Source organism: Lygodium microphyllum, chromosome 4 (assembly GCF_053477565.2).
Source record: "Lygodium microphyllum isolate KBCC chromosome 4, Lygodium_microphyllum_v1.1.10, whole genome shotgun sequence".
In the NCBI taxonomy this organism is placed as follows: Eukaryota; Viridiplantae; Streptophyta; class Polypodiopsida; order Schizaeales; family Lygodiaceae; genus Lygodium; species Lygodium microphyllum.
In genome coordinates, this window is record NC_141138.1 from 151293587 (window position 1) to 151319643 (window position 26057).

Genomic DNA, 26057 nt, shown 5'->3' on the forward strand with positions numbered 1-26057 from the left:
CCATATGTGTGACAAATCCTGGAGGTGACGCAACTCCAACTGAATGACGAGATAGAGACATCGCCTCCATGCCTCCATAGCATCCACCTAAGCTTGAGCCATGCTCCCTGGAATCACCACGAGAGCGAGGAGTCACACCTGTATCATGTGTCGACCGTGGGCTCACTACATCCGTATCTCTGCAGCATCCCCCGAAGCACTCCCTCCCTCTGGCCCAAGTCTGGAGCATCGAGCTCATCTGCTCGAAGCTAAAGCATCAGATCGCACTAAAGTAGATCTAGTAGAGCACCTTGACGAAGACCGAGACAGCTCCTAGTCTGCCATATCTCTGAATCTCACGATCTGGTCTGGAGACATGCGTGTGAAGATATTTTGTAGCTCCTCATCACTCATCCCTCGACTCATCCTGAAAATGTCACCTACACAGACAAAAAATGATATTAGAATAATCAATTTAGATCATACAAAGCACAATAATATAAATCCTTAAAAAAAGATCTCACGTAAAATGCATATCTTATGTATCCTTATAAGCAATTGGTCAACAAATTGAGTAAGTGGACGCTCCAAGTATGAAGTATCCTATGGTCCCATGTCAATCTCCTAACACAACTCCGCATACACTGGAAGGTCGATAGACATGTCACCACAAAAGGATGAGTCCATCTCGTTCTCAAAGAATTCTTGGACTCCTGTATTTCTATCATTGTTAGCCGATGTTGGCTCCAAGCTTTCGGTGGCCTCCACCCCTTGCAATATCGACCCCTCTATTTGCATATTATGTTCATCTATGCTTGGAACATCGCTTTGATCATATACTCTCGCACTTCAGGGAGTTGAAGGTATAACATACCACCATTGAGGTTGTCGGGGGTTTGGATAGAAGATTACATGTTCACAAACACGTACAAGAGAGTTTAAACCATTGTGACATAAACCATGTCGTAATACAATTAACAAACAAATGAGTCCATGCACCTATTCACAATGGGCTGGCAACACAAAGGTGTCACACAAATTTGTCCATTTTTTTTCAAAATCTATTTCGAGAAATCCAGATGGACCTCGTCGAACTGTTGCTCCAACTCCTCCAAGTAGCACTCTTAACCATTGCACATCAAATAGTATCATGGAGAAGCTACGATAATCCACCGTAACAATACTTTGCAAGTTTCTAAAATACTCCATCTCATCCACAACCATGTCTGGATCTGTTGCTCGTCGCCGGCTCTCTTGCTCGAACCTTGCCATGATACCATAGTCCATTGTGGAGCACATTTTGTCAATACGCTCCATGCAAAAATGCCGTCCGCACAACCAGGATGCACTATATATTTTGTACTCTACATTGAAACAGTCAAATTAGATGTCACATATAAAATTTAGATACAACAAATCCTAAACCCCTCATCACCTTTGGACTACATCCCCTCGAGAATTCCCACTCCTCCATTGAGACCTCTGTCCCTTCGCGAGACGCTGCGGTCAAAGCTCCATGCAACCATCGCGTTGACATGAACCGCGGCATCTCCTCCATGCCCTCGGGATATCAAATCAGTCAATGACACATACTACGTCGGAATTCAGCTCGTGCTTCCTCTCAATCTTGCCTAGCGTTCTGGTACTTGGCAAGCCACGTCTCCATAGAGGCATGGTGCAACATACAAAAGCGATTCACCTTCTCCTCCATTGAGACATCCATTATTTTTTCTACCCCATTTCCAACCACCACATCTCCAGTCATTTTATCATCGTCCTTCAGCGACCATAGCAGTTCGTTGTCTAGATCCACCGTTGGTAGCCATTGTAAAATATGCACTAGCGCCTTAGACACCAACCAACCTTTGGCCATGCTACCTTCTGGCTGAGCTTGTTGTCGCACAATGCCTTTCAAGGTTTTCATGAAGTGCTCCGAGAAGAACATCCATCATGTATGGACAGGTCTAGCAATCTCCACTTCATCTACAAGATGCACAAGAAGGTGGATTTGTATCGTGAGCATACTGGTGGGCAGGTATTTCTCAAAGAGACATACCATCTCCACTACTCCCCGCCTCACGGATTCAATAGAGGACGTCTTAATCTCCTTCTATGAGATCCGTAGCACCAAAGTCAACAACCTGTAAATGGCCCCGTGTATTTCTAGAGTAAGACATCTTGCGATTGCGATCGGTAGCACAAACTACCACAAATGAGAAAGCATTATGAGAAATGGCTACACTCCAATAGCAAAATGTGCACGCCAATTACAATCCATTCCTAGTACAAACTTGACATATCTTATGTCAGTCATGGGATTTTAGCCCTAATAATTGGTCATCTTTAGAAAGCATGGTGACCCCCTCCTCTTACAAAATCTTAAGCTTATCGACTAATGGATGAAGATACACATCCATATTTTTGACTTTGTAGCGGTCGGGGACGAGTAAGCTAAGGATGAGATGTCCTTTCCTCATAGAAAGCCATGGAGGGATATTGTAGTTGACAAGGACTATAGGCCACACACTGTAAGAAGTTGAGCGCAGACCGAATGAGTTCACGCCATCCATTGCAAGACCGAGTTGAAGATTCCTTGGCTCTCAAGCAAAGCTTGGGAAGGTAGAGTCAATGTGGCTCCATGCGCGTGACTCCGCTGATATTCGTTTAACTCTATCCGTGGACCTATTCTGCGCATGCCACGTTGTCAACCTTGCCATGCCGGACGTACGAAACATGTGGTTTATGCGGGGGATAAGCGAAAAGTGTCTGAGAACTTTTTGAGGGATGGTCTGCCCTTGCAAGTCCTGTCACCACACTTTGGACATATCTCCATAGTCTCATATTCTCCTAGAAACAGTATTCAATCGTTCATACATGCATGGATGTTGTTGTAGTCCATGTCAAGCTTTCATAAAACATGTCGTGCATCATCACGAGACTCTAGCATGGTATTTGCAGGTGGTAATAGATGATAGTTCAATAACCTGAAAAAAATCATAAACATCTTGAAAAAGTACAAATGTTTTTAATAATAGTGTCGAAAAAAAAATCAACAAAGAGTATGTACAAGGTACTTGAACAACTCGGTCACACTCGTATCACTCCACCTATATTTTTCTTGCACACTTAAGAGTGCAAGCAATGTCTTCAAGCGAGATACTCGGCACCCATCATATAATGGTATAGATGCTTCCTCTCTAAGCGGATCAGAAGTCCTCCATCTCAGGCTCCAAGGTTGTAGGTAGGTCTGGAAGGTTGCATGTCTCCTCTGGCATTGACGGTATAGGTTTGCCTTGCAAGTGGTGGATTGGCTCATGCACTCCATCCATCACATGCCCACGAACTCTTCTAATTGGCCGCAAAGGGTGCACTCCTCCTTGGGATGAGACATCACCTCCTTGGATAGAAAATTTGCCAGTGAGACCCAATCTTATTGTATATGGTATTCAATTAGCTTGCGAGTACAATGCATGATTGATATTAACTTTTCTTACCGTTTGCTGAAAATCCACAATTGCCTAATCAATGATCTCAGATTGAAACTCGCCAAATTGTCATACGTGTTCTATAGACAATTAGCGTTTTTATCTAATTGCCAGCTTGCATTGAGAGCAAGGACATGGGACATGCTGATTAAGATACGCCTCGTGATCTTAAACAATAGGACCTTCATCATTTTTCATTTTGTCTACATTACAACAAATAACCATGACCATGACCACGACCATGACCACGACCACGATGACTACGACCACGACCACGGCCATGGCTATGACTACAACCACGACTACCACCACCATGACTACGACTATGACCATGACTACAACTACGACTACGATGACGACTACGACCACGACCACGACTATGACCACGGCTACGACCACAACCATGACTACGACTACGATGACCGCAACCACAACCCACAACCACGACCATGACTATGACCACGACTACAACCATGACCATGACCACGACCATGACCACCACGACCACCATGACCACGACTACGAATATGACTATGATGTCGAAGGGTTTTCGAAAGCAAAGTCGCGACCACAGAGGACCTTGACTAATTTCAGGATAGAAGATCAATCAAGCGAGATCAGATTCAATTTGAAAGCTCAATTTTAGATAATATGTGACATATATCCAGCTACATCTGAATGGGAGCATCTCCAATAAACAACTTGATGAATACTCATGTCATATAATTAGCAATTCTCTTGAATAGATAAAATTTTTGTAGCAGCCATCCAGATCTGGTGTAATTTTGCATAGACATACACAGCTCTTGCACAGTTAAAACTCTGTCACACAGGTCTTCCAAAATACGTAATTCTTCACCATATAGAATTGTGATAAGATCAAACTTGTGTAACATGCATTTTCATTGCCATGTTGATATTGTTTTAAAATGATTCAAAGACATCTGATTCAGTTTTAATGGCACTGGGTTTACAGATTATAATGCAGAATTTGAAAGTCTGAGATCTCTGTTGCAGATTGAAAGTTTCATAGGAATGTGGAGTACCAAGCTTTGATAGAGTTTTACAACTGGATTTAGTGTATGCTCTAGCATATGTGCTTAAGCCAACTGTCTATAAGGATCTCCAAATGTGGGAAGATTCTTTGAGAACAAAAGAACTGAAGATAAAACTGTTGATGTTGAAATGCTGCATTTTGAGAGGCTTGAAGATTTTGTAGTAGCTGCAACTGTGACTGCTGCTGCAAACGTTGAAGATACTTCTGCTTTTGATCTGGCATTATCTCTGTGCGTCCTAAAAATTGACAAAATTCTAGAGGTTGAAATGACATTGCTGAAGGGGTTCTCCACTGTCCTCCTGGGGTGAATAATCTAGTGTCAATAATTCCACTTGCTGCAAAAGAACTTGCATCTTGACTTCCACTTGTTTCTGCAATCTTAGAGGCTGATTGCAACGGAACTCGATTCTATGAACTGGATGAAGTGAACTACTGTCCAAGTCCTCCACTACTTAGCTTTTCATCACCAACAATAACTAGCTTGAAGCTGCTTGCTGATCTGGATCCCAATTGTCCTGAACATATGAAGTCTGCAACTCAATTAGATCCTGTGGCACTGACCATTTTGGATTGGAATTTCATTCGTGAATCAGTGAATTATTTGCAGATTTCAAATCATCACCGTGCTCGAGTATTGTGGCTTTCACAAGACGGGTATCAATCTGGCTTTCACAAGACTTCTTCGAGCTTCCGCTTTTGTTTCCATTTCTTGCTTTTTCTTCCGTTCATACTCCTTCAGAGAAAATCAATCAGCAATTAAGAAAGATCCTGAGCTCTCCTCTGTCACCTCTACTAATTCGCAAGCTTCTGTCTAGGTAGGTGACGTGAAAGATTCCGCTGCACAAACTCGTAGGAGGCCTTAAGATTTTAGGAAATTGTGGCAGTTGAATTCATTCCTCCCTTCCACAGTAATCTCCTCTTTTCTTCCCCTTCGAATCGCTCCCTTCAACTCTGCACCCCTTCGCATCAGCTTCAGCTCCCTAATTACATCATGAGTCATGCTTTCTGCTTCAGCAAGTCGAGCATTCAACATGAAGATCTCTTTTTTCCTTGATAGAGCAAAAGCCTCAAGTTCTTCTATCTTCTGTGTCTTGATAGCATCCGGTTGATCTCTTCTAGCCAACTCTCTCTTTCCTCAATAAATTCATGAAGTTGCTCCTTCAATTTTTCCAATTCTCTTGCCTTCTCTTCCGCCTTAGCAGTTCGGAGCTAAGCTCTTTCAGCAATTTTCTGCACCTGTTGATGGTTAGCCCTAGAAGCATAATTGGTGATATCCCCCTTTTTACTCCCAATAGATTCCCCTCTGTTTTTCCCCCATTTTCTGCTTTTTCTTCTTCACTCTCAATACACTGCACTCTTTTTTTTTTAGAAACGCGGTCTTCTCCCAATTGAGCACTCCCTCCAAAGCTCTTTGTTTACTTGTTTATTTGAATGCTGTCCAACAAAGAAGCGTACAATAACACGACCAGAGCGAATGGCTTCATATAGCATCCATGATCGCCGAACTGCCATGCGACGATCAATATTATTTGCAGTAGAAAATACAGCAATGAAGATTTCATTCCTCCTCTTGGGAGGTAAAGGAGGTGCTTTGAGAAACTTCAAAATCCACTTGTCTAACATCCTCTGATGTTAGCAGGCCAGTGGTCATGACTGAAATGGGTTTGACATTGCCTTTTAACTTGACATCTACAACCAATGATGGTTTCAAGTTCTGCCGATACTCGAAGGAAGTAATGTGCTTTCCATTCACGGTCATGTGAAAGCCTTCCCAACCCACCCACAGTGTAGCTGCAAAACGTAAACCATTAATAAAAGGAAACCAGAGCTTTCTGTCACCCACAAAAAGTTATTGGGATGGCCTTCTTCAATGAAGCAGTTCCTACATAAAAAGCTTTACCCACATCATTCTTAGCCCACAACACACTTGTGTTCCTCCACACTTGATATCTCAGAACCACTATTCAACTGATCCCTTGTTCTCTCTCCAAAACATTCCTGTAAACTGCTTTCAAATCATTAGGAATCTACTGAACTTTCTGTATAAAGCCATCTTCAACTCTAAGTTCCAAAGTCCCATGTCAATCAGATCATTATTGATTAATTCCTCTTACTCCAAACCCTCTTCCACGTAGAACAAAAGTATAAACACAACAACTAAATATGTACAAAGTATCAAATCTCACACAACTTTTGGGTGGTTTTCACACCTCGAATGCGCAGCAATATGACAACGACTACGACCACGACCACGATCACAACTACAACTACGACTACGATGACCACGACCACGACTACGACCACAACCACGACCACGACCATGACCACAACCACGACGACCATGACTATGGGTAGGTTGCACACACTAAGAATAGATTGGCGATTCACCTCATCTTCTCTCCATCATCAATAGAATTCTCCTTTACTATTTACAACTCACCCATCTTCTCTCCACACTATTGCACACTACAATCTCTACAAGGGCATGAGATTGGGATCTCCACAGATACCAAAGCATAATCTCTAGCTTGATGGTTGTATATATACTACTAATACTCATGGAATAAACCTTAAAATAGTTATTATGCTCAAATATATGCTTGTTAGAGCATAAATTTGTTCCTAAGACTATTCTAAGGAAGAAAGAGGGTTAATGATAAAAGAGTGTCCTTCCTTGCAAGTGATTTTATATTATATTTATTAATTAAAATTGATAGTTGAAGATGAGTTTCCTAAGAGATCTTGTGGTGATGTTGTTTTAGTTTTGCGAAGCATATATATGAATGATGTTGTTTTAGTTTTCTGTATTTGTCTTTTTAAGAAGAGATTGATTTTTATGGAATGTCCAAAGTTATTTTTGGGATTACGTTATGAAAAATGAATGTTTTTCATATACTGATAGGCTGATTGCCTTCATTGTATATTTGCGTGGTGGAGGCTAGGACAAGCCCCATGTATGAGAGGTCTCTTTGCAAGAAGAACATTATGCTAGGAGGCACATGTATGCTAGGGCTCTCTAGTCATATATCCCTTAGGTTTGTTGAGGATCGGCCTAACCCCTATGAGCCTAGGATGAGCTTATTATAAGGTCCTATTTACTTTTCTCTCTTTCTCTCCCTCTCTTATTTCCTCTCCCTCCCTCAAACTGACCCTCTCTTTCTCTTTCCCTATTAGGTTTAATGATTTTTCTCTCTCCTCTCTCTCTCATATTTCTTTTTCTCTCTCCTCTCCATCTCTCATTTCCCTTTCTCTCTTTCTCTCGCTCTCTCATTTCCTCTCCCTCTCTCACCCTCACCCTCTCTTTCTCTCTTTCTCTATTAGGTTTAATGATTTTTTCCTCTTTTTCTCTCTCCTCTCCCTCTCTCATTTTTTCTCTCTTTCTCCCCCTCTCTCATTTCCTCTCCCTCCCTCACCCTGACCCTCTCTTTCTCTCTTTCCCTATTAGGTTTACTGATTTTTCTCTTTTTCTCTCTCCTCTCCCTCTCTCATTTCCCTTTCTCTCTTTCTCTCCCTCTCTCATTTTCTCCCCTCCCTCACCCTGACCCTATCTTTCTCCCTCCCTCACCCTGATCCTCTCTTTCTCCCTTTCCCTAAAAGGTTTAATGATTTTTCTCTCTCCTCTCTCTCTCATTTTTTTCTCTCCTCTCCCTCTCTCATTTCCCTTTTTCTCTCTCTCTCTTCTCTCTCTCTCATTTCCTTTTCTCTCTTTCTCTCCCTCTCTCATTTCCTCTCCCTCCCTCGCCCTCTCTCTCGCCCTCACCCTCACCCACACCCTCTCTTTCTCTCTTATCCTATTATGTTTAACATCTTCTCTCTTTTTCTCTCTCCTCTCATTCTCTCTTTTTTCTCTCTCCTCTCCCTCTCTCATTTCCTTTTGCTCTCTTGCTCTCCTTCTCTCATTTCTTCTCACTCACTCTCCCTCTCTCATTTCCCTATTATGTTTTCGTCTCCCCCCCTCTCCCTCTCTCATTTTCCTATTATGTTTAATGCCTCCCTCCCTCCCTCTCTCTCCCTCTCCCTCTCTCATTTCCCTATTATGTTTAATGTCTCCCTCTTTCTCTCTCATTTCCTCTCCCTCCCCCTCTCTTTCTCTCTCCCTTCCTCTCCCTCTCCCTCCCCCTTCCTTTCCCACCATTTCCTTCCCCTCTCCCTCTCCCTCTCTCTCTCTCTCTCCCTCCCTCTCTCATTTCCTCTCCCTCCCTCTTCCTTTCCCATTTCCTCCCCCTCTCCCTCTCTTTCTCTCTCTCTCTCTCCCTCTCCCTCTCTCATTTCCTCCCCCTCCCTCTCCCTCTCTTTAATTTCCCTCTCTTTCTATCTCTCTCTCCCTCCCTCTCCCTCTCTCATTTCCTCCCTCTCCCTCTCCCTCTCCTTCTCTCTCATTTCCTCTCCCTCTCTCAATATACACAAATTATACAAAAAATAAATAAATAAGAGAGAGAATACACTCTCCCTCCCTCTCATTCTCTCATTTCCTCCCTCTCCCTCTCCCTCTCCCTCTCCCTCTCCCTCTCTTTCTCTTTCTCTCCCTCCCTCTCCCTCTCTCATTCCCTCTCCCTCTCTTTCTCTTTCTCTCCCCCTCTCTTTCTCTTTCTCTTCCTTCCTCTCCCTCTCCCTCTATTTCTCTCTCATTTCCTCTCCCTATCTTAATATACACAAATTAAAGCCTAAACAAGTAAAAGAGAGAGAGAATGGACTCACCGTAAAGATTTGGCGAGGGTGGCGGCTCCTCTTTGCAATGGCGGCTCCTCCTCTCCTTCGCGAATGGCGGCGGCGACGGCAGCGGCGGCAAGCCTTCTTCCTCTCCCTCTCTCACCCTCTATGCAAAATGGTCGCTCTCTCTCTCTCACTCTTCCTCTCGAAATGTTTCACGAATGCAAGAAATGAAATGCGCTCATGTTTCGGCCTACTTTTTTTTCCTTGTGGGGCATCGCTATTTGCGACGCAAATAGTGACACCGCTATTCCTACATGGCTACTCGTAGTCGCTATACCTGTGTTTCCTTGTAGTGTGGTTTGCTTCGGCTTGAGGGATGATATCATTGTAATCACCTCAAAAGCTGATGTTAAATGGCTGATAGAAGACTATCGCATTTAAATTAGATTCTCATTTTCAAGTCGATCCTTGTGGGGTTGAGGTGAACCTTCCCCTACAAGATAGACTCAAGTAATTCAACATTATGAATGTCTAGTTATTCTCATGGTACTAGTCTTGCTTACTTCTTGATGGGCTACTAACTATCGATGTCTGTTTAGATATGCACATTACATGAGAGTATGAAAATTTTTTAATAATGACATTTTTCATCAAAATTTATCTCATACATAGGAACATATCTTGTCTTTGAGCTCAATTTATGATTAAATAGAGCAAAATTTAGTGGAAGATTATCTCATAAAGTTTTAAGAGGGCATCAAGGAGAACAAAGTTTCTCTCATAGGCTTAGTCAAATTCTTCACCATTTTGAAGGTATGAGCCTCTAAAATAAAAATTTATTATTTTCAACACTTTCAAAAATTTAAAATATGTTGTCATGTTGCATTTGCCTTTTGTTTGGTATTGTTGTTTTTTATAGGTTTTGCATGGGGATTCTAATTTTGGAGAATAGTATCCATGGTTTTCTTGAAAATGTGTCCATTGAAAAAGTCTTCTTTCCAAGCAAGTAAAGTTGTTCAAAAGACAATTGATCTAGGTAGACTATCATTTTCTTCTATGAAATTTGAGATTCAGATTATGATTGACATTGAGAGTAAGATTATGATTGCTATTGAGATCCTTAATATATATAAATAAAGCTCAAGGGTAGTGAGGTGAATTGAGTTCCACATCGAGGTGCATGTTTTGAATGCGATATCAACTCTACTACTCCTTGTATCTCTATCATATAACATACAGATTTTCTCTGTGTGTGTGTGTGTGTGTGTGTGTGTGTGTGTGTGTGTGTGTGTGTGTGTGTGTGTGTGTGTGTGTGTGTGTGTGTGTGTGTGTGTGTGTGTGTGTGTGTGTGTGTGTGTGTGTGTGTGTGTGTGTGTGTGTGTGTGTGTGTGTGTGTGTGTGTGTGTGTGTGTGTGTGTGTGTGTGTGTGTGTGTGTGTGTGTGTGTGTGTGTGTGCGTGCGCGCGCTATGTGGTTCTATGTTTTCAAGTAGATATTGTGTCAGTTTTTATAAGATTGTGATCAACCTTGTTTCAATAGAATATGAAAGTGTATACATTTCATGCATCAACCATGTTTGCAATTTTATTAAGCAATACTCCTAGATCATTTAGGTTTCACAATGTGGGATATAACATTTACCAAGTCTAATTATAGTGTAGGTTTCTATGTCACATAAAAGGCTTGATCAAGATAAGGTGAGTTTTTACCATGTAAGTTTGTTACAGATCGAATAAAAGCTACATGCAAGTTATACCTTCGATTCTTTTAGATCTAAAAATTTAGGATGCGGAATTCTTGAAGTAACATATTAGAAATGAAATAAGGCACATGTAAGTCAATTTAGCAATAAGTCTTTAGAACCTAGCAACATAAGTGATGGCACCCTAATGCAAATTTATCACAAGTTATAGCTTATTCATAATTCTCTATTTCTTATATCTTATTGGTATGAAGGCTAGAACAAAATATTCAATTAAAGAATCACCAATGGGTCCCACTATTCATAATTCTCTATTTCTTATATCTTATTGGTATGAAGGCTAGAACAAAATATTCAATTAAAGAATCACCAATGGGTCCCACTAAAGAATAGAATATATTACATAAAACAATATTGAACTAGTGTAACTAGTGGCTAAAGCCATGATATATTATGGAAGATTTTCATGAGTTTTTAACAACCTTTCAATTACTATTGAGAATGCCAATCATTAATATGATCCAATTAGTGTAAAGCATTATTTGAGAAACTTTAATTTTGTAAGAGTTCTAAAGGAGTGAAAGATTAATTTACTTTAAAGATTCAACAAGCATTACCCTCTGAATTATAAAATCCCAATAAACCTTAACTCATGGTACTATTAAGTGACCTACACCACCATTTTCTAGAATGTACATCATTTAATGCAATCTTCTTGCTTGTAGAAAATATAAGTATTGGTAATCCTTAATGGAATAGAGGTGGAATAGTATCTATCAAGACTACATAACATAAATAAGGGAAAGGGGTGTTAGATAATTCACATCCAAACTCAAACCAAATAATAAGCTCACCTCATATGCCACCACACTCCCAAAACATTGAGAGGCATGACCATTGGAAAAAGGAATTTTATAATGTGCAAGAGATATGGTCATATTTTGAACATGCACCTTTATCTTGAATGAGGATGATCTTACTCACAAGCTAGCAACCAAAGGCTAGGCCTATAAGAGATTACTTTTCAATTGTTATATTTCAAGAAATTCTAGTGATTTATGGAACCAAAAAATTCGAAAGTAAGAGAAGAGACAATCTTCAATTAAATGGTTTGTCTATTTATCACTCATTGAAAGGTCAATAGCTCTAAAATCCTTAATATCGGGTGGTGAGACACCTCATTATCAATTATTGATATTGATAGGTCTCAATGTGGATTTGTAAGCTTCCTCTTCTTTAACCAAAATATAGGGTGTGCAAGAAAAAATTTCCATTATTGAATATAGCTTGAAATTTATATATGGTGTATATTGAGGTGAGGGGATGGAGAAGAGGGGCTGTGGGTAAATTTTTTTGGCCTTCTCAAGTGAATCAAGAGAATGCGAACTTCTTTAATAAAATGTAGTAACAATAACAATTTTTATGTTTACACTTATTATAATATCTTAGCAAGATAGTATATTCTCCTTGGGAGATGCCTATCAAAAAATTTAAGTATAGCACACGCAATCAACACAAGGTTTATTTTAATTAACCAAATTTTGAGAAATTTATAAGATAATATTTATAGAATGGGTTACTTTGAATAACACACACAAGTTTCATTTAGGAAGACCATGTCATTTTATTTTTTTTCATAATATGTAAATGAAGGATGTTTTTTAATACCCTTTGAATGCATGTGATATGGATGGTTTCTTATAGGTGCATCACTAAGACAACATCATGACATCATTAAAGCATAAATATAACTTCATTACTATATGAGAAAAGATAGGAGAAAGGAGATTCTTTGAGTATTGGGATCAACAACGATAAGAGATGTATGCATCTTGAGGCAATCTAGTAAACTATGCAAAAGCAGTAAACTGTGTTGTGAAACCTTGCTAACTCGTAGGCCATGCATCTAAGATTCAAATCCATGACCACCTTGCTTGCATCCCAATCACTTATCCATTAAGTTATCATTTCTTGGATAAAAACTTTAGTCCCTTTTAAAGCTAAATACCAATTTTACAATCTTTCCTCCTCATGCTCCGCATCACACAAGGGTTGCTACGTTAACATGGATTACTTTTTCTAAGACAGGGACAACATACATGTGCTTTCAAAAGGCACATGCAATTTCCAAGCCATTGATCCCATCGCTTTGTAAATCTCTCACCCTTGTGAAATGGTGATGAGGAAAGTACCTCTTGTCATTATTAGCTCTTGTTAGATATCTCTAGACTAACTATTATGATTATACTAGCTCTTGTTAGATGTCTCTAGACTAAGTAAAGAGCCAAAATGTTCACTTCTCTTTTGTTTATGCCACAAAGACATGATGTAGGCACCTCATGCACCTTATCTTTCATCAAATTGAGAAAACTTAATAGACATAGACACATGAGTATTTGGTTGGTTGGAAGGTCAATATCACCAATCTAAAGATTTTTTGATAGAACTGCAAGTTTTTCATATAATGTTGCTTCATTGAATGCTCTTATATGTAAAAGTTATATTTTTGTCCTACTTTTTAAGTCATTTTACTTTAATATATTTCAATGAGTTTCCAAAATTTACTGGCTAATCTTGTCCTTATTGGCACGAGCACATTGGTAGTCTTTTAAATCGCTCTCTATATATGGTGAGATCGTAAGGTTCTTGTTAATGTCGCATGGTCCCCACTTTATTTGTGTGAGTAATCATAATGTATTTCTTTAAACATTGGCAAAGTTTTGGATAATTTAAGAGGGAGAATTGATATTTATTTGCCTAAAACAAGGTCAGAAACACGTTGGCAAATTCTAGGAGACATCTGAGCGACCTTGAACTTAAGATCTTTTCGTTCGGTGAAAGGAGACATCAACATGCCTTGAAATCAAACTAATCTGTAGGTTGAGAGTCTCTCTCTCAAAACAACACCCGCTGCCCCCGCCCGCGGGCGGCAACTTGCCATGGGGGTACGGTTATAGCTCTGAGGATCCTCGTCCCCTCGGAACCTAGTGTTCCCTTCGCAACTGCGTAGTGATGACGGTGAGCAACGTGACGAGGGGTACGTCGAGCATGTGTGAAAAGTAGCTGTTGACAGGTCGTCGCGCTGATCCCTGATCACGAGGATGGCATCTCGGCACCTGCCGTCGACTGAGTGTTAGGAACGGACGATATGTCGAGAGAGAGAGCGGGGCTGGGCCGCCGCTGGGGATAGATCTCAGCTACCGCCGTCGACCCAGTATTGGGAATGAGCGGTATGTAGAGGGAGAGAGAGAGAGAGAGCGATAGTAAACGAGAGAGAGAGAGAGAGAGAGAGAGAGAGAGGATGAGTGGGTTCAAAGTTTGCAACGGCGAGTTGCTTCCTGATTATTTGGCCTGCCCGCCGCCGTACTACACAGGACCGTACAGCTACCCTTATGGAAACGTGCCGTACCCGCCGGGGTTCGTGTACGGTTACAGGCCAGGAGGCGAGGACGGAGGAGTCGGAGGGGGATCATCAGGAAGCTTATCGATGTCGGCTGGCGCTGTGGCGGGCATCATCGTAGTAATCGGCTTCCTGTTCATCATGGTGTGCCTCCTGGCGCTCAAGTTCGGGGCCCGATGGGCGGGGCGTGCGGCGTCGGCGGCGGCGACGCCCCCCCACGACGGCCCCCCCGACCAATACATGGGCGGCAGGGTCCCCGACTCCGCGCACGGCCTCGACCGCAAGCTCGTCCACCTCCTGCCCGTCTCCCAATACAAGCAGGTACTTCAGTCAAACCCTACGCATTCGGCCGTTAGCGCCGCGACACCTGCCCCGCCGCAGGCGCCGCGAGATTACAGCCCCGCCAAACAGACCGCGACAGCTGATCACCCACCCTTGGCCTCCCCTGAACCCATCGACTGCGCCGTCTGCCTCTCCCCCTTCGAGGACGCCGACCTCGTCCGCGTCCTGCCGCTTTGCCGCCATACTTTCCACCTTCCTTGCATCGACACGTGGTTCGAGGCTCACACCAGCTGCCCTCTCTGCCGAGTCACCATCACTCTCGAGATCATCCTCCACGCAGCTGATCATCACCATCCCCCGCCACCTGCAGATGATCCTCACCATCATCTTATCTCCATCGGATCAGATCATCCAAATCCATCAATCTCACCATCGCCGAACTATCCCACTTCCGGCCTTAATCCACCTCCTTCTCATCATCATCATCATCGCTGTCTTCTTCCTGATCAGCTCTCTGCACATACGCAATCTTCACAATCGAGCTGTACACTTCTCCCTCCCTCGATCCGAAGGTCCCTTTCCACTGGATCTCTCATCAAGCCAAATCTTGGTATTGATTTCCTTGCAAGAGTCGATGATCAGACTTCCTCGCATTTTACCAAGTCCTTGAGCCTGGTAGTCAGATCATGATAGGTTCTTCATTTACGTAGTGTAAATTTTGTACCATTTTTCATCATACTTTTCCGTGAACATATTTACGTGCATATAAAAAGAACTTGCCCACTGCCTAGCCCGTTATTACTTTTTTTAATCCTGTGATTATCCTTCTTTGGAAGGTCGGCATCTGCTTTGCTCCTTGAGTAACGATAAGAACCCCTCTCATTGCAAACTTTCATATTTGAAAGTGGATTGGGAAAGGTTGGCTTTGGTAGTAAACATTTTGAGAGACAAAAATTTGTATTGCTAATGTAGAATTTTCCAAGAGTATGAGGTTGGAAATTTTGTATTGCTAATGTGGAATTTTCCAAGAGTGTGAGGTTCGAAAATTGATGTGTATTTTGCATAACTTGCCCTTTATATACCTATTAGGTGCTCTGCAGCTAAATTCTATAATACGAGGGATTCTACCAACTCGATTGGCCTTCCTCCTGGTTTCTTGAATGTGAACCCAATGAGTGGGTGAGTTTGTTACATTATTGGACCGATATTGTTTGGCCGGTCAATTATTGGCTTGTTTGCTACATGGATAGTCCTCTTCTAGATGGGTTGTCACACCTCCCTCTCGATGGCCCAAAATATGGTGTAAAATTTTGAGTGCAATAGCTCTAGTATTTGACTAGAAGTAGGTTTAGTATTTTTTTCTTCCATAGTCTTCCTCATATTCTTTTCTAAGAATATCTTTAGGTCTTTATTTTGTTAGGACCCATCATCACTTGGTGTATCACATATATCACCATTAGCATTCTCTTCAAAAATAACTTTGATTCTAGTAGCATGTGTTGTGTTATGTGTCTTTTTCCAATTCTCTTTGCTACATCAGGAATTGTCTTATTTGTAGAAGCAAGCCACTTATGGTGGAATGTTTCAATTATTATTTTCCTTTTTTGGGGTATTAAATTGACACTTCATCTTCAATTTCATGTTTTTTTGTCCTCATTATGATCATAAATCTATTCTTGGCTTGCTTGAGATATTGCTAGATTGTTGCAAACTCTTATTCTCATTATCATTTGTCTTTATTTTAGTTCTAGTATAAGTCAATTGTATCTTTGTATTTATCAATATTTTTAATAGCAAAATTTCAAGGGAATATCTGAACTTTCCCATGAAGTGTTCTAAATGGACTAACTCTAATCGAAGCTTGGATTGAGCATCTATATGCATGAACCACATAAGAAAGAATCTCATCCCAATTTTGTTATAGGGAATCTATATACATCAGAAGCATTTGCTTAAGGTGTTTTATTTAGAAGTTTTGTTAGCACACTTATTTGAGGATGATAAGAGGTCAAAGAGAAAGTTTGATTTAGTCCTATACATTTTCCTATTTCCTAAAGTACTTCTCATTTCAAATTTTATCCTTGGTCTGATTATATAGTTTTGAGGCAAGAATGTGTAATGATCACATCTTTCCATAAAAATTTCCCCACTGAATTAGTAATTACATTAGATAATGCTTTGACTTCACACTTTCTTATTAGACATTTTATTAAGAACATTATATATTTATTTTTGTTCACTAGTTTCAAGTAATGGTCCAATGATGTCCCCTCTTACTAGCTCAAAAGGTTTTGAAACTTTAATGAGTTAAAACAACCCTCCACTATTTTCCTATTGATGCCTTGAAATTTGACCTTTTTTATCATTCTTAAAATAGTTTGTTTTGCAAAATGATGAAGTTCTCACTAATAAGATTGTCTTCTTATAGATCCTAGATAAAGGATGAGAATGAAATTAATTAATGTAGTGTTTGGAGGGCCTGGGTACTACTATTCTAGCCTCTACGTTTTGTGATACATAATAGAATACATTATCTTAAACATAAACTAATTTTTGCAATCTTTGATTGTTATTTTGAACTCCAAATACTTATTCTTGAATAACTTGGCAGAGATGGTAATTACCGCAATACATGATAGATACAATAGCAAAATTTTGGACCAACATATTTATTTAAAACAACCAAGATGCCGGCAAGATACATCATTGATATGCGTGTTTGAATATGCACTAAAATAGATACATACAAATTAACATTGAAATGACCATCAAAATGACTATTAGTAATGAACATCGGCATATACTAAACAATCATCTTAGTATATACAAATAGGCATTCCAATGATAATTCTGACCATTATAAAGAAGTTTTTAGATACTCATATTGATGAATGCATTAAAAAGATATTTTAGTAGGAATCTAACTCTTATATGAGCCAAATTGTCCTTATTGCCCATGTTTGCCATCTTTTCAAACATGAACTAACTTTTTCTCATGTAATATCTCAATATCAACCATTGCACTTGAATCACTTGGAATGATATGTAAGAATACTTAAATAAATTGATGGGAGATAATAAGTGCAAACATGTTTTTCTCAAAATTTGATCATGAAAGCCAACAAGAGGAGAAGTAGGTTAGATTAGCCGTAGAATAATGATATAACTAAGCCATAAATAGTAAAGATGACAAATAAGAGAGAGTATCTAAATTTTGGTAAGAGAGATCAGCCAAAGATGATACAAATTAGAGAGTACTATGATGATAAGAGAGTACCAAAAAAATGGTAAAAGAGATAGTCTACAATGTAGTGTGATCACGTAGGTGACATTTTCTAGTTGAGCACACTAACAAAATGCGCTCCATAACGATACAAATAAGAGAGTACAAAGATGATAAGAGAGTACCACAAAAATAGTAAAATAGATTGGCCAAAGATGATATATAGTATAGGATGGGATCCCTAATTAGAAATCTCATCCTGCAACAACACGGATCCAAGAGGTCCCATGTGATTGGTATCTGCATGGTTGAAAAATATCAAAAAGGGAGTATATTTTCTTTGTCACCCACTCTTCTCTCCACAAATATGAAAGTGAGTTACTTTAATTGTTCTCTTCCTCATCCTATTCATATTTTCTTATTAATCTTGTTGAGCTTGTTACTCTTCTTCTTGTTGATTTTCTTAACTCTATATTTCTCAAAGAAAGAGAAGTTCTGTATAGTATATCTCTCCTCCTTCTTCTTCACTTTCACAATATTTAAACTCATTCTTATTTCTGTGTTAATGCAATGTTATTTTGTCTACTCAATTTTAGATTGATGTAATTGTGGTAACACTCTATGGTCGCACAAAGTGCTATTACAATAGATCACATTCTTTAACAATGCATACAAGGATATAGTATATTGTAGAAATGTAGTTAGTCGTACTTTTATACATTCTCTTTAAGGCACTCTCTTAAGATAATTTTGCTGCTCTTGTCCTATTTAGGCTAGCATAAGTATAGTAGCACTTTGTACTTACACAAAGTGCTATTATAATAGTCTATATCATTTACTTACACATATGAATACACATGTATATAGCCAAAATACAGCAAGATGTGCTACTTAACGCTTAGTTAACTCCACTTAATGTAATGGCCATTTTCCTTGTGCATTGTATAGGCCTTTGTGTTTCTATCTCTTATATTCCATGTTTTCTATCTAAGCAACTCGAATTTTGAGAATTTATAGTTTACTAGAAATTTTTTGTTTTGATTTGTCTTTTAATATGCTTATTTCTTTAACTTTTCTTATGTGTATAGATAGTAAAAGAGATAATGAAGCACAAAAGAATGTGAAACAATATGAGCAAAAGCCACACTACTCTAAGTCGAGGTATCATTTTTACTTATTTTGAGAAAATATGAAATAGTATTTACTCATGTCCTAGTAGTGTTGGAGCTATATATAGCTCACCCTATCTAGACTAGGTCTCACCTATATATATGTACACTTTGATCAATATGATATAAACACTATTTTAGAGAATTCAGGGATCTCCCAAGTTCCACTCTCAAACTAAAAATAAGATTTGACCATGTGGCTAAACCTTAATACATTTTTTTAATATGGAAATTGGTACTATCATCTATATAGTATTTAGAAAAAGTTTTACCTTCAAGGAAGGGAGTAACAATTTGACCATGTGACCAAATATTGGCCATCCTATAAATTCCCAAAGTATACAAGAATTCCCAAACTCCTTGATATAGTGTTTATAGTCTTTGGGAGTGTATATGGTGCGCATTTTCTCTCTCTACATCTCAACATCTGTGCATGTGAAGTGAAACCGAATATGTATGTACAAAGATGACCAAGACTTTTGAGGTGTATGTGCATATGTGAAGTATATGGTGCCTACAAGGAGTATGTATAATGGCACTACAATGTCATAATAGATTAATTCTCAAAGATTGAATTTGAGACAACTCCAAGTTTCGAGTGTGCAACAAAGTGAAGCGTACTTCATTAAGTCCTTTGGTGAATATATCTACAGTCATCTAATCACTTGGACAATATTCAATCATGATCGTCCCTTTTTTTACTTCATATTGAACATAATGAAATGTACTGGAATATGTTTAGACTTGTTATGTTGAACATAGTCTTTAGCAAGACTAATAGCACTTTCATTATCACATCGAAGTGGTGTGCTCAAGAGAGGAGAATGGCCAATATCTTATGGAGCTTATCGAAGCCATACTAACTGTCAAGCCATTAAAGATGCAGCTACATATTCTATCTTTATAGTGGAAACAACAACACAACATTGTTTCTTGCTAGTCCAAGAAACAAGACAACCATTGATAAAGAAACAATTTCCATTTGTAGAATGCATAGATAAGTGAGAGCTTGCCCAATTTGAATATGTATAACAACCCAAAAGTTGAAGTGAATGTAGAGAATCAGAGTTTTGTTGGTGTTAATTAACCAACCCAAAATCTTTAGTGCCTTTCAAATACTTCAAAACTCATTTAGCTATAGTTCAATGTTTAAGGCATGGACAACTAAGATGTTGTCCAAGAAAATTTGCAACAAAATAAAAGTCAATGAGAGAATTTAAGCTAAAATTTTGAAGACATCCAACAAGATTATCATAAGGTTATATATAATGCTAATTGTCCATCATTTTACAGAAAGTGAAAGTTTTTGGTAGAGCTCACAAGATGAGTACGAGCAGGACATCCAAAATCCAAACCAAACTTCTAAATAATATCTTCAATGAAATTTGTTTGATGCAGTAATAAAACACCCTTTTCTCAATAGTGTTGAATCTAAATACCAAGACATGAGTGTATGTCTCCTAGATCGACCACGTCAAACGAAGAAGAAAAAAAAACCTTCTTTTAAACTTGTTAAAGGAAGTTGAGATTGTTAGAAACAAGTATGGTATCATCCACATATAGAGGATGCAAATGCTTGACATATAAGTTAGGATCTAAATAACAAGAGATAAAACCTTGTTTTGTAAGGAAGAGATCAATATTTTGATACCAAGCTTGTGAAGATTGTTGGAGACCATAGAGTGCCCGATGAAGTCTGCAAGCAAGATTTTTCTTATGTTTGACTATAGATCCCTCTAGTTTTTCCATGTATATCTCTTTCTTTAGATTACCATTAAGAAAATAAGTTCTCACATCCATTTGATGACCCTTCAAATCAAACTCAATAGTAAGAACTAACAACACTCGAATACTAGTAAAACGAACAATAGGTGAGAAAGTTTCTTGATAACCAACTTCTACGATTTGTGAGAAACCTTTGGCAGCTAGCCTTGCTTTGAATTTGTCAAATGTTCTATCAACTTTTGTTTTAGTCTTATAAACCCCCTTGATTTAATAGCAAGACTTCTAGGTGGTAACTCAATTAGAGCCCATGTACCTTTAGAGAGAAGAGAGTTATACTCAGCTTCCATGGCCTCTTGCCATTGTTCATTTTGTGGGGGATAACATGGCATCATTATAAGAGACAAGGTCTTCACAAATATTCAGAGCATTCTCAAGAATATTAGTATCATAAACATGACAAGTACCATGATCATTATCAATTGAAAGATCAACATAAAGATCAATGCCAAGGTTATCACCATCAACAATAATAAGTGCAGGTTGTGAATTCTGATTTGAAGAATTAGTATTATCCCATGAAGGAGGTTCATCATCATATAGAAAAGGAAAAGAAATGAGTAATGACTTTGTATCATCAATGTCCTCTAGTGACCACGTATGCCCAGCATTCCCTAGAGACCATGTGTTGCCCATAAGTTTCTCATTGAAAATAGTATCACGACTTATAATTACCTTCTTGGAAGATGGATCATAAAACTTGTATCCCTTAGAAAAAGTTGAATATCTAATTAAAATAACTTTCAAACTAAGCGGATCAAGTTTTTTACGAGTCTCTTTGGATACATGAATATAAGTAATACATCTAAAATTTTGAAAATATGAAATAGAAGGATTTTCACATGTCCAAGTAGTAATCTATATTTTACTAAAAGGAGAAGTTGTAGGAAGATGATTTTGCACAAATACTACTGTTAAGAAAGATTTAGTCCAGAAACATCAAGAAAAGCCAGAATGAATGAGCATACATCGCATGGCATTGAGAATAGTCCTATTTTTATGTTCAGAAATACCATTCTATTGAGGAGAGTATGGAATCGTATATTCATTATGAATACCCTGATTATTATAATAATCATCAAAATCATTTGAAATGCATTCTCCACCATTATCACTATGAAGTTTCTTGATGCAACGACCAATATGAAGTTCTGCACCTTTTTTATATTGCTTAAAAGATAATAAAGCTTCCGATTTGTGTCATAAGAGAGAAATAGTGGTATATCTTGAGAAGTCATCAATAAAAGGCATGAAATACTGATATTGAGATTTTGATGGAGGAAAAGGTCCACAAATATCAGTGTGAATAAGATCAATGAAATTTCTAGAATGAGTTGTGGTGGAAATGGAAAAGGGTTTGCAAAAATTCTTTCCAAGTGCACAATATTCACAAATACCCATATGAGTACGAGCTTTGAATTCCATACCTTGAACAAGGTCACGCCATTAAAGATCAACAAGCCTAGAAAAATCAGAGTAAACAAAGCATTGATGCCATATTTTGTTGTTAAGATTGCTAAGAGCTGTAACAACATTTGCAACATCTTCATTTAAAGATAACTCAAAAAGATTACCATTTCAAGGAGCAACAACTATGGTTGGCCATATTTCTCATTGTGACACTTGGTATGGTCAAAACCAACAAAGAGAGTAAGATCCACAAGTCTTGCGACTGAAATAATATACCTTTATAAATTTGAGACATGTAAAACTCCACGCACAGTTCTTCTTGAAGAAAGAGTACCAAGATATAAATCACCTATACCTTTGACTTAACAGGTTGTCTCATCAGTAAGATAAACCAATTTCTTAACAAGAATAGAATGATAATTATGTAAACATTGGCACTGATATGTCATGTTTCTCATAGCACTAGAATCAATAATAAAAAGAGATCCATCACGAACATGAAGTATCCTTTCCAGAGAGAGAGAATAGCTCACACAATTTGCTTCTTCAGTAGTGTTGTCATGTGTAGCAGCATATGCTCTACTACAATCTCAATCAAAACGCCTCTTGAAACGTAGATGGGTTGGATGATCACTCTTTTTGGAGTAGTCTCACAACGAAAATAATCTATGGATAAACACGGTTGTTTATTTGTAATACCATGTTCTTTATCACATTGTTTTTCCTAGAAATCATCTATAGTGTGACCATTTTTATTGCAATAAGAACAATGTCTATTAGGAAACTTAAGATGAGAGAAGCTACCACCATGACAACTCCTACTACATGTAGAGCATGGAACGGGATGCCATCGAGCAAGTAAAGCTTGGTCAATTTGTTTTGACTATGTGTCCTCTTGTGAGATCATAATTGTTTCTTGATTTTTGTATTGTTGTTCATGTCGTTGTGAATATTCAATCAAAGATATACAAGCTTGATCAAAATTGATCCCATCTTTGTTAGATAATATTGTAACAATATTATCATAAGTACGATTCTTTTCAATATCAAGAAGTTGTATTACGAATTGCTTTCGTAGAATAGCATCACCAGTAGAGCAACAAGCTGATTGATAATGTTCTTGAATGATTCGATATGTGTTGTTATAAAAGTTCCAATATTGTATTATAACTCAGGGAGCTAACTACAAAGATAAAGTATTTCTGTAATAGATTTCCTCTCAAAATTTGCTATCAAATACTTCCATATATCTTGTGAGGTTAAAAGATTACATACATCAAGCATAAGAGATCCTTGAAGAGCACAAAGAATGCACTGATGAGTTGTTTTGTCACATCTGACCCATTCATTATAAATAGTTTTCCATTCTTCAAAGATAGGTCCTTTAGTTACAAGGGTTGTCAAAATATGTGGGATCTAGAGCATGGCAAATGCAGAAGCTATGGAGGTTGAAAGAGGAAAAAGAAACTCATGAAGACATTGACCCTGACAAAGGAATTAGGTTCCAAGATTGAGACTTAGACTCATAAACACAATCTTGTGTATTGGCAATGACATGACACTTTATTGGAAAGAAAAGAGTACTATCATTGCATTTGAAAAAGAGTGCAAGTACAATGCTTTATAGGAATTGAGTGGTGGTACTTTCTCCTACTGTGCGTATGGGATTCTGGTCTTGAGCCCTCACTGCTCCTTACAAAGGGACTGAAGTAGGTGTGACTGTAAATATTTCAACACCCCTCCTCAATCACAACTAGAAGTACAAAGTGTGTAGAGGCTTTAATGAAAGCAAAACCTGCAAAGTGTGGGCACACCATAAACATGGCAAAACTCCAGAGGCTGCTGCAAAAAAGGATAAGTGTGGGTGTACCACAAACATGATGGGCATCTAGAGGCTATAGCAAGGGCCTCACAAAGTGTACATAGGCTATAGTACAAGGCTTATTTAAGGAGTTTATAAGTTTATGTTTGAAGCATTAGGGCTAGGAACTACAAAGCTAAAAAATTCTATCTGAATAGAAGGACTGATGAGGTTTGTCCTTCTCCTAGTGGTCTTCTTGTTCCTTTACTCCATTTTCTTCTTCTTCTTCTTTGACTACAACTAGATAGGCCTTTTGGGACCTCTTTTTGGCGTGGCAGAACTTTTTGGTGTGTCCGGTCCTTTTTCAGAAGTCACAAAAGAGCTTATCATTCTTGCCTTTGTACTTGTTGCCAACATATAATGCATGTTCATCTCTAGATATGGTTGGTTCTTCTTTATTTTTTAGCTTATTTTCCTCCTCTAACAGTGATGCTTGGATATCAATAAGTTCATGGTTTAGCATGTTGATTAAGGTTGTTGATACATTATTATATTCAGGAGGCAAACTCTTATGTAGAACACTGATCCAAACATCTTCCATTTTAATGTTGATTCCTGCAAGTTGGGTTAGAAGTCCTTCCATGTAATTTAGATGTGTGCCAAGTGATGTGTTGGACTTCATTTCAAGCCTGAAAAACTCAATCAAGAGACCAAAATTTGATGATTTAGACTATGCACCAAGTGTCAAGTCTCTTCCATGTATCCTATGAAGTCTCACAGCTATCCACATGGTGGATATAGCTATTGTTTAGTTCTCGTTTGATGATAGCCTCAGCCTTATCATTGTTCTTTTGCCAAGTGACAACAAGGCCTACATCACGAGGCTTCTTTTCTTTTCTGGTGGTAATGGCCTAGAGGCCTTTTTTTATTAGGATGAGTTTGATGCAGGTCTGCCTGGTATGAAACCCAAAAACGGGCAATTAGATAATCTTTGCCCATGTTAGACTTGCACGAACAGAATTATCAGATTTAAGCAGTAGAAGAGCTGGTTGAGATGTGTCAAAAGACACAAGTGTAAGGTAGTGTCAAGACACACTTCGTAGTATCAAGAGATACTATGTCTGGACTTGAGCTTGATGATGATTCTTAATGCTTGTCTTGTCCTTTGACTTGAGTCCCTTCCTTTGCTGGTAAATCACTTGAATGCTTTGCTGAAATGATGTTGTGTTTGCTAAAGACTAATCAATTCTCAGTAGCAAAGACTTGAGTTTACCAAGGTTGGGTCATAGGGAATGAAGCTTGAATGTTAATGGCAATGTAGTGAACTATGGATGCTTGATATTCAAGTCTTCCAGAAACACTTCCCTCCTTAATTGAGTGATGAATCTTTCTTGGAACTTCAAACAGTTAAGGATTAGAGTGACCTTAGCTGGAGAGAGAAAATAAAGATGAGGTAAGCAAAAAAAAAGCTTGAAGGTGTAAAGCTATGGCTTCTCTACAGTTAGGGTTTCAGCATCCGTCTAATTTTTTGCTTCTTGCTACTCACTGGGATAGTCATTTGAGAAACCCTCTGAGGGGGAGAGAGTTCAGATGTATAGCTTCAAAAGCCCTATGATAATGATCAACATTGTTGCATGTACGGACTGAACAAACTATACGATTGGAACCAGGTGCAAATCTATCAACGACGTCAAATTTTCAAAATGTTAGGCTTATTCTACATTGAACACGTCAATTTTTATGTTACGCTGAGCTCCTCGAGTAGAGGAACAACTTTGTAGAAGACAACATGAAGAGTTATGCCTCTATTGCAAGATCTAGCTCCTCAAAATCGGCAAGGTCTAGCTATGGCATACACACACAGGGCAGAAGTTGTAAGATTTGATAATGCTGAGCTCTATGATGAGTAATGTCCTATTGTAACATAAGAGAGAGAGGTGCCTTGAGTCACAAAAGATATGCCTAGAAGAAGGTATCAAAAAATATTGACTATGGAGAGAGATATGAAACCTCCAAGTTGCTTGGCTATGACTTCCAAGTAAGTAAAGTGAAGAGATGAGGTCTTGAGCTAGGGATTGAGTTCAAGCCAAGCTACATGACAGTGAAAGAGAGCTA

The 26057-nt window shown here is 38.6% G+C and overlaps 1 protein-coding gene across 1 annotated transcript; it reads left to right on the forward strand.

Annotated features, from left to right (window-relative positions):
* The first annotated feature begins 13725 nt into the window (after positions 1–13725).
* On the forward strand, positions 13726–15332 carry LOC148037774 (uncharacterized). The gene has a single exon (XM_087676734.1). It carries the CDS (start codon positions 14177–14179, stop codon positions 15245–15247), a length of 1071 nt encoding a protein of 356 aa, XP_087532860.1. The 5' UTR covers positions 13726–14176; the 3' UTR covers positions 15248–15332.
* The last annotated feature ends 10725 nt before the right edge of the window (positions 15333–26057 follow it).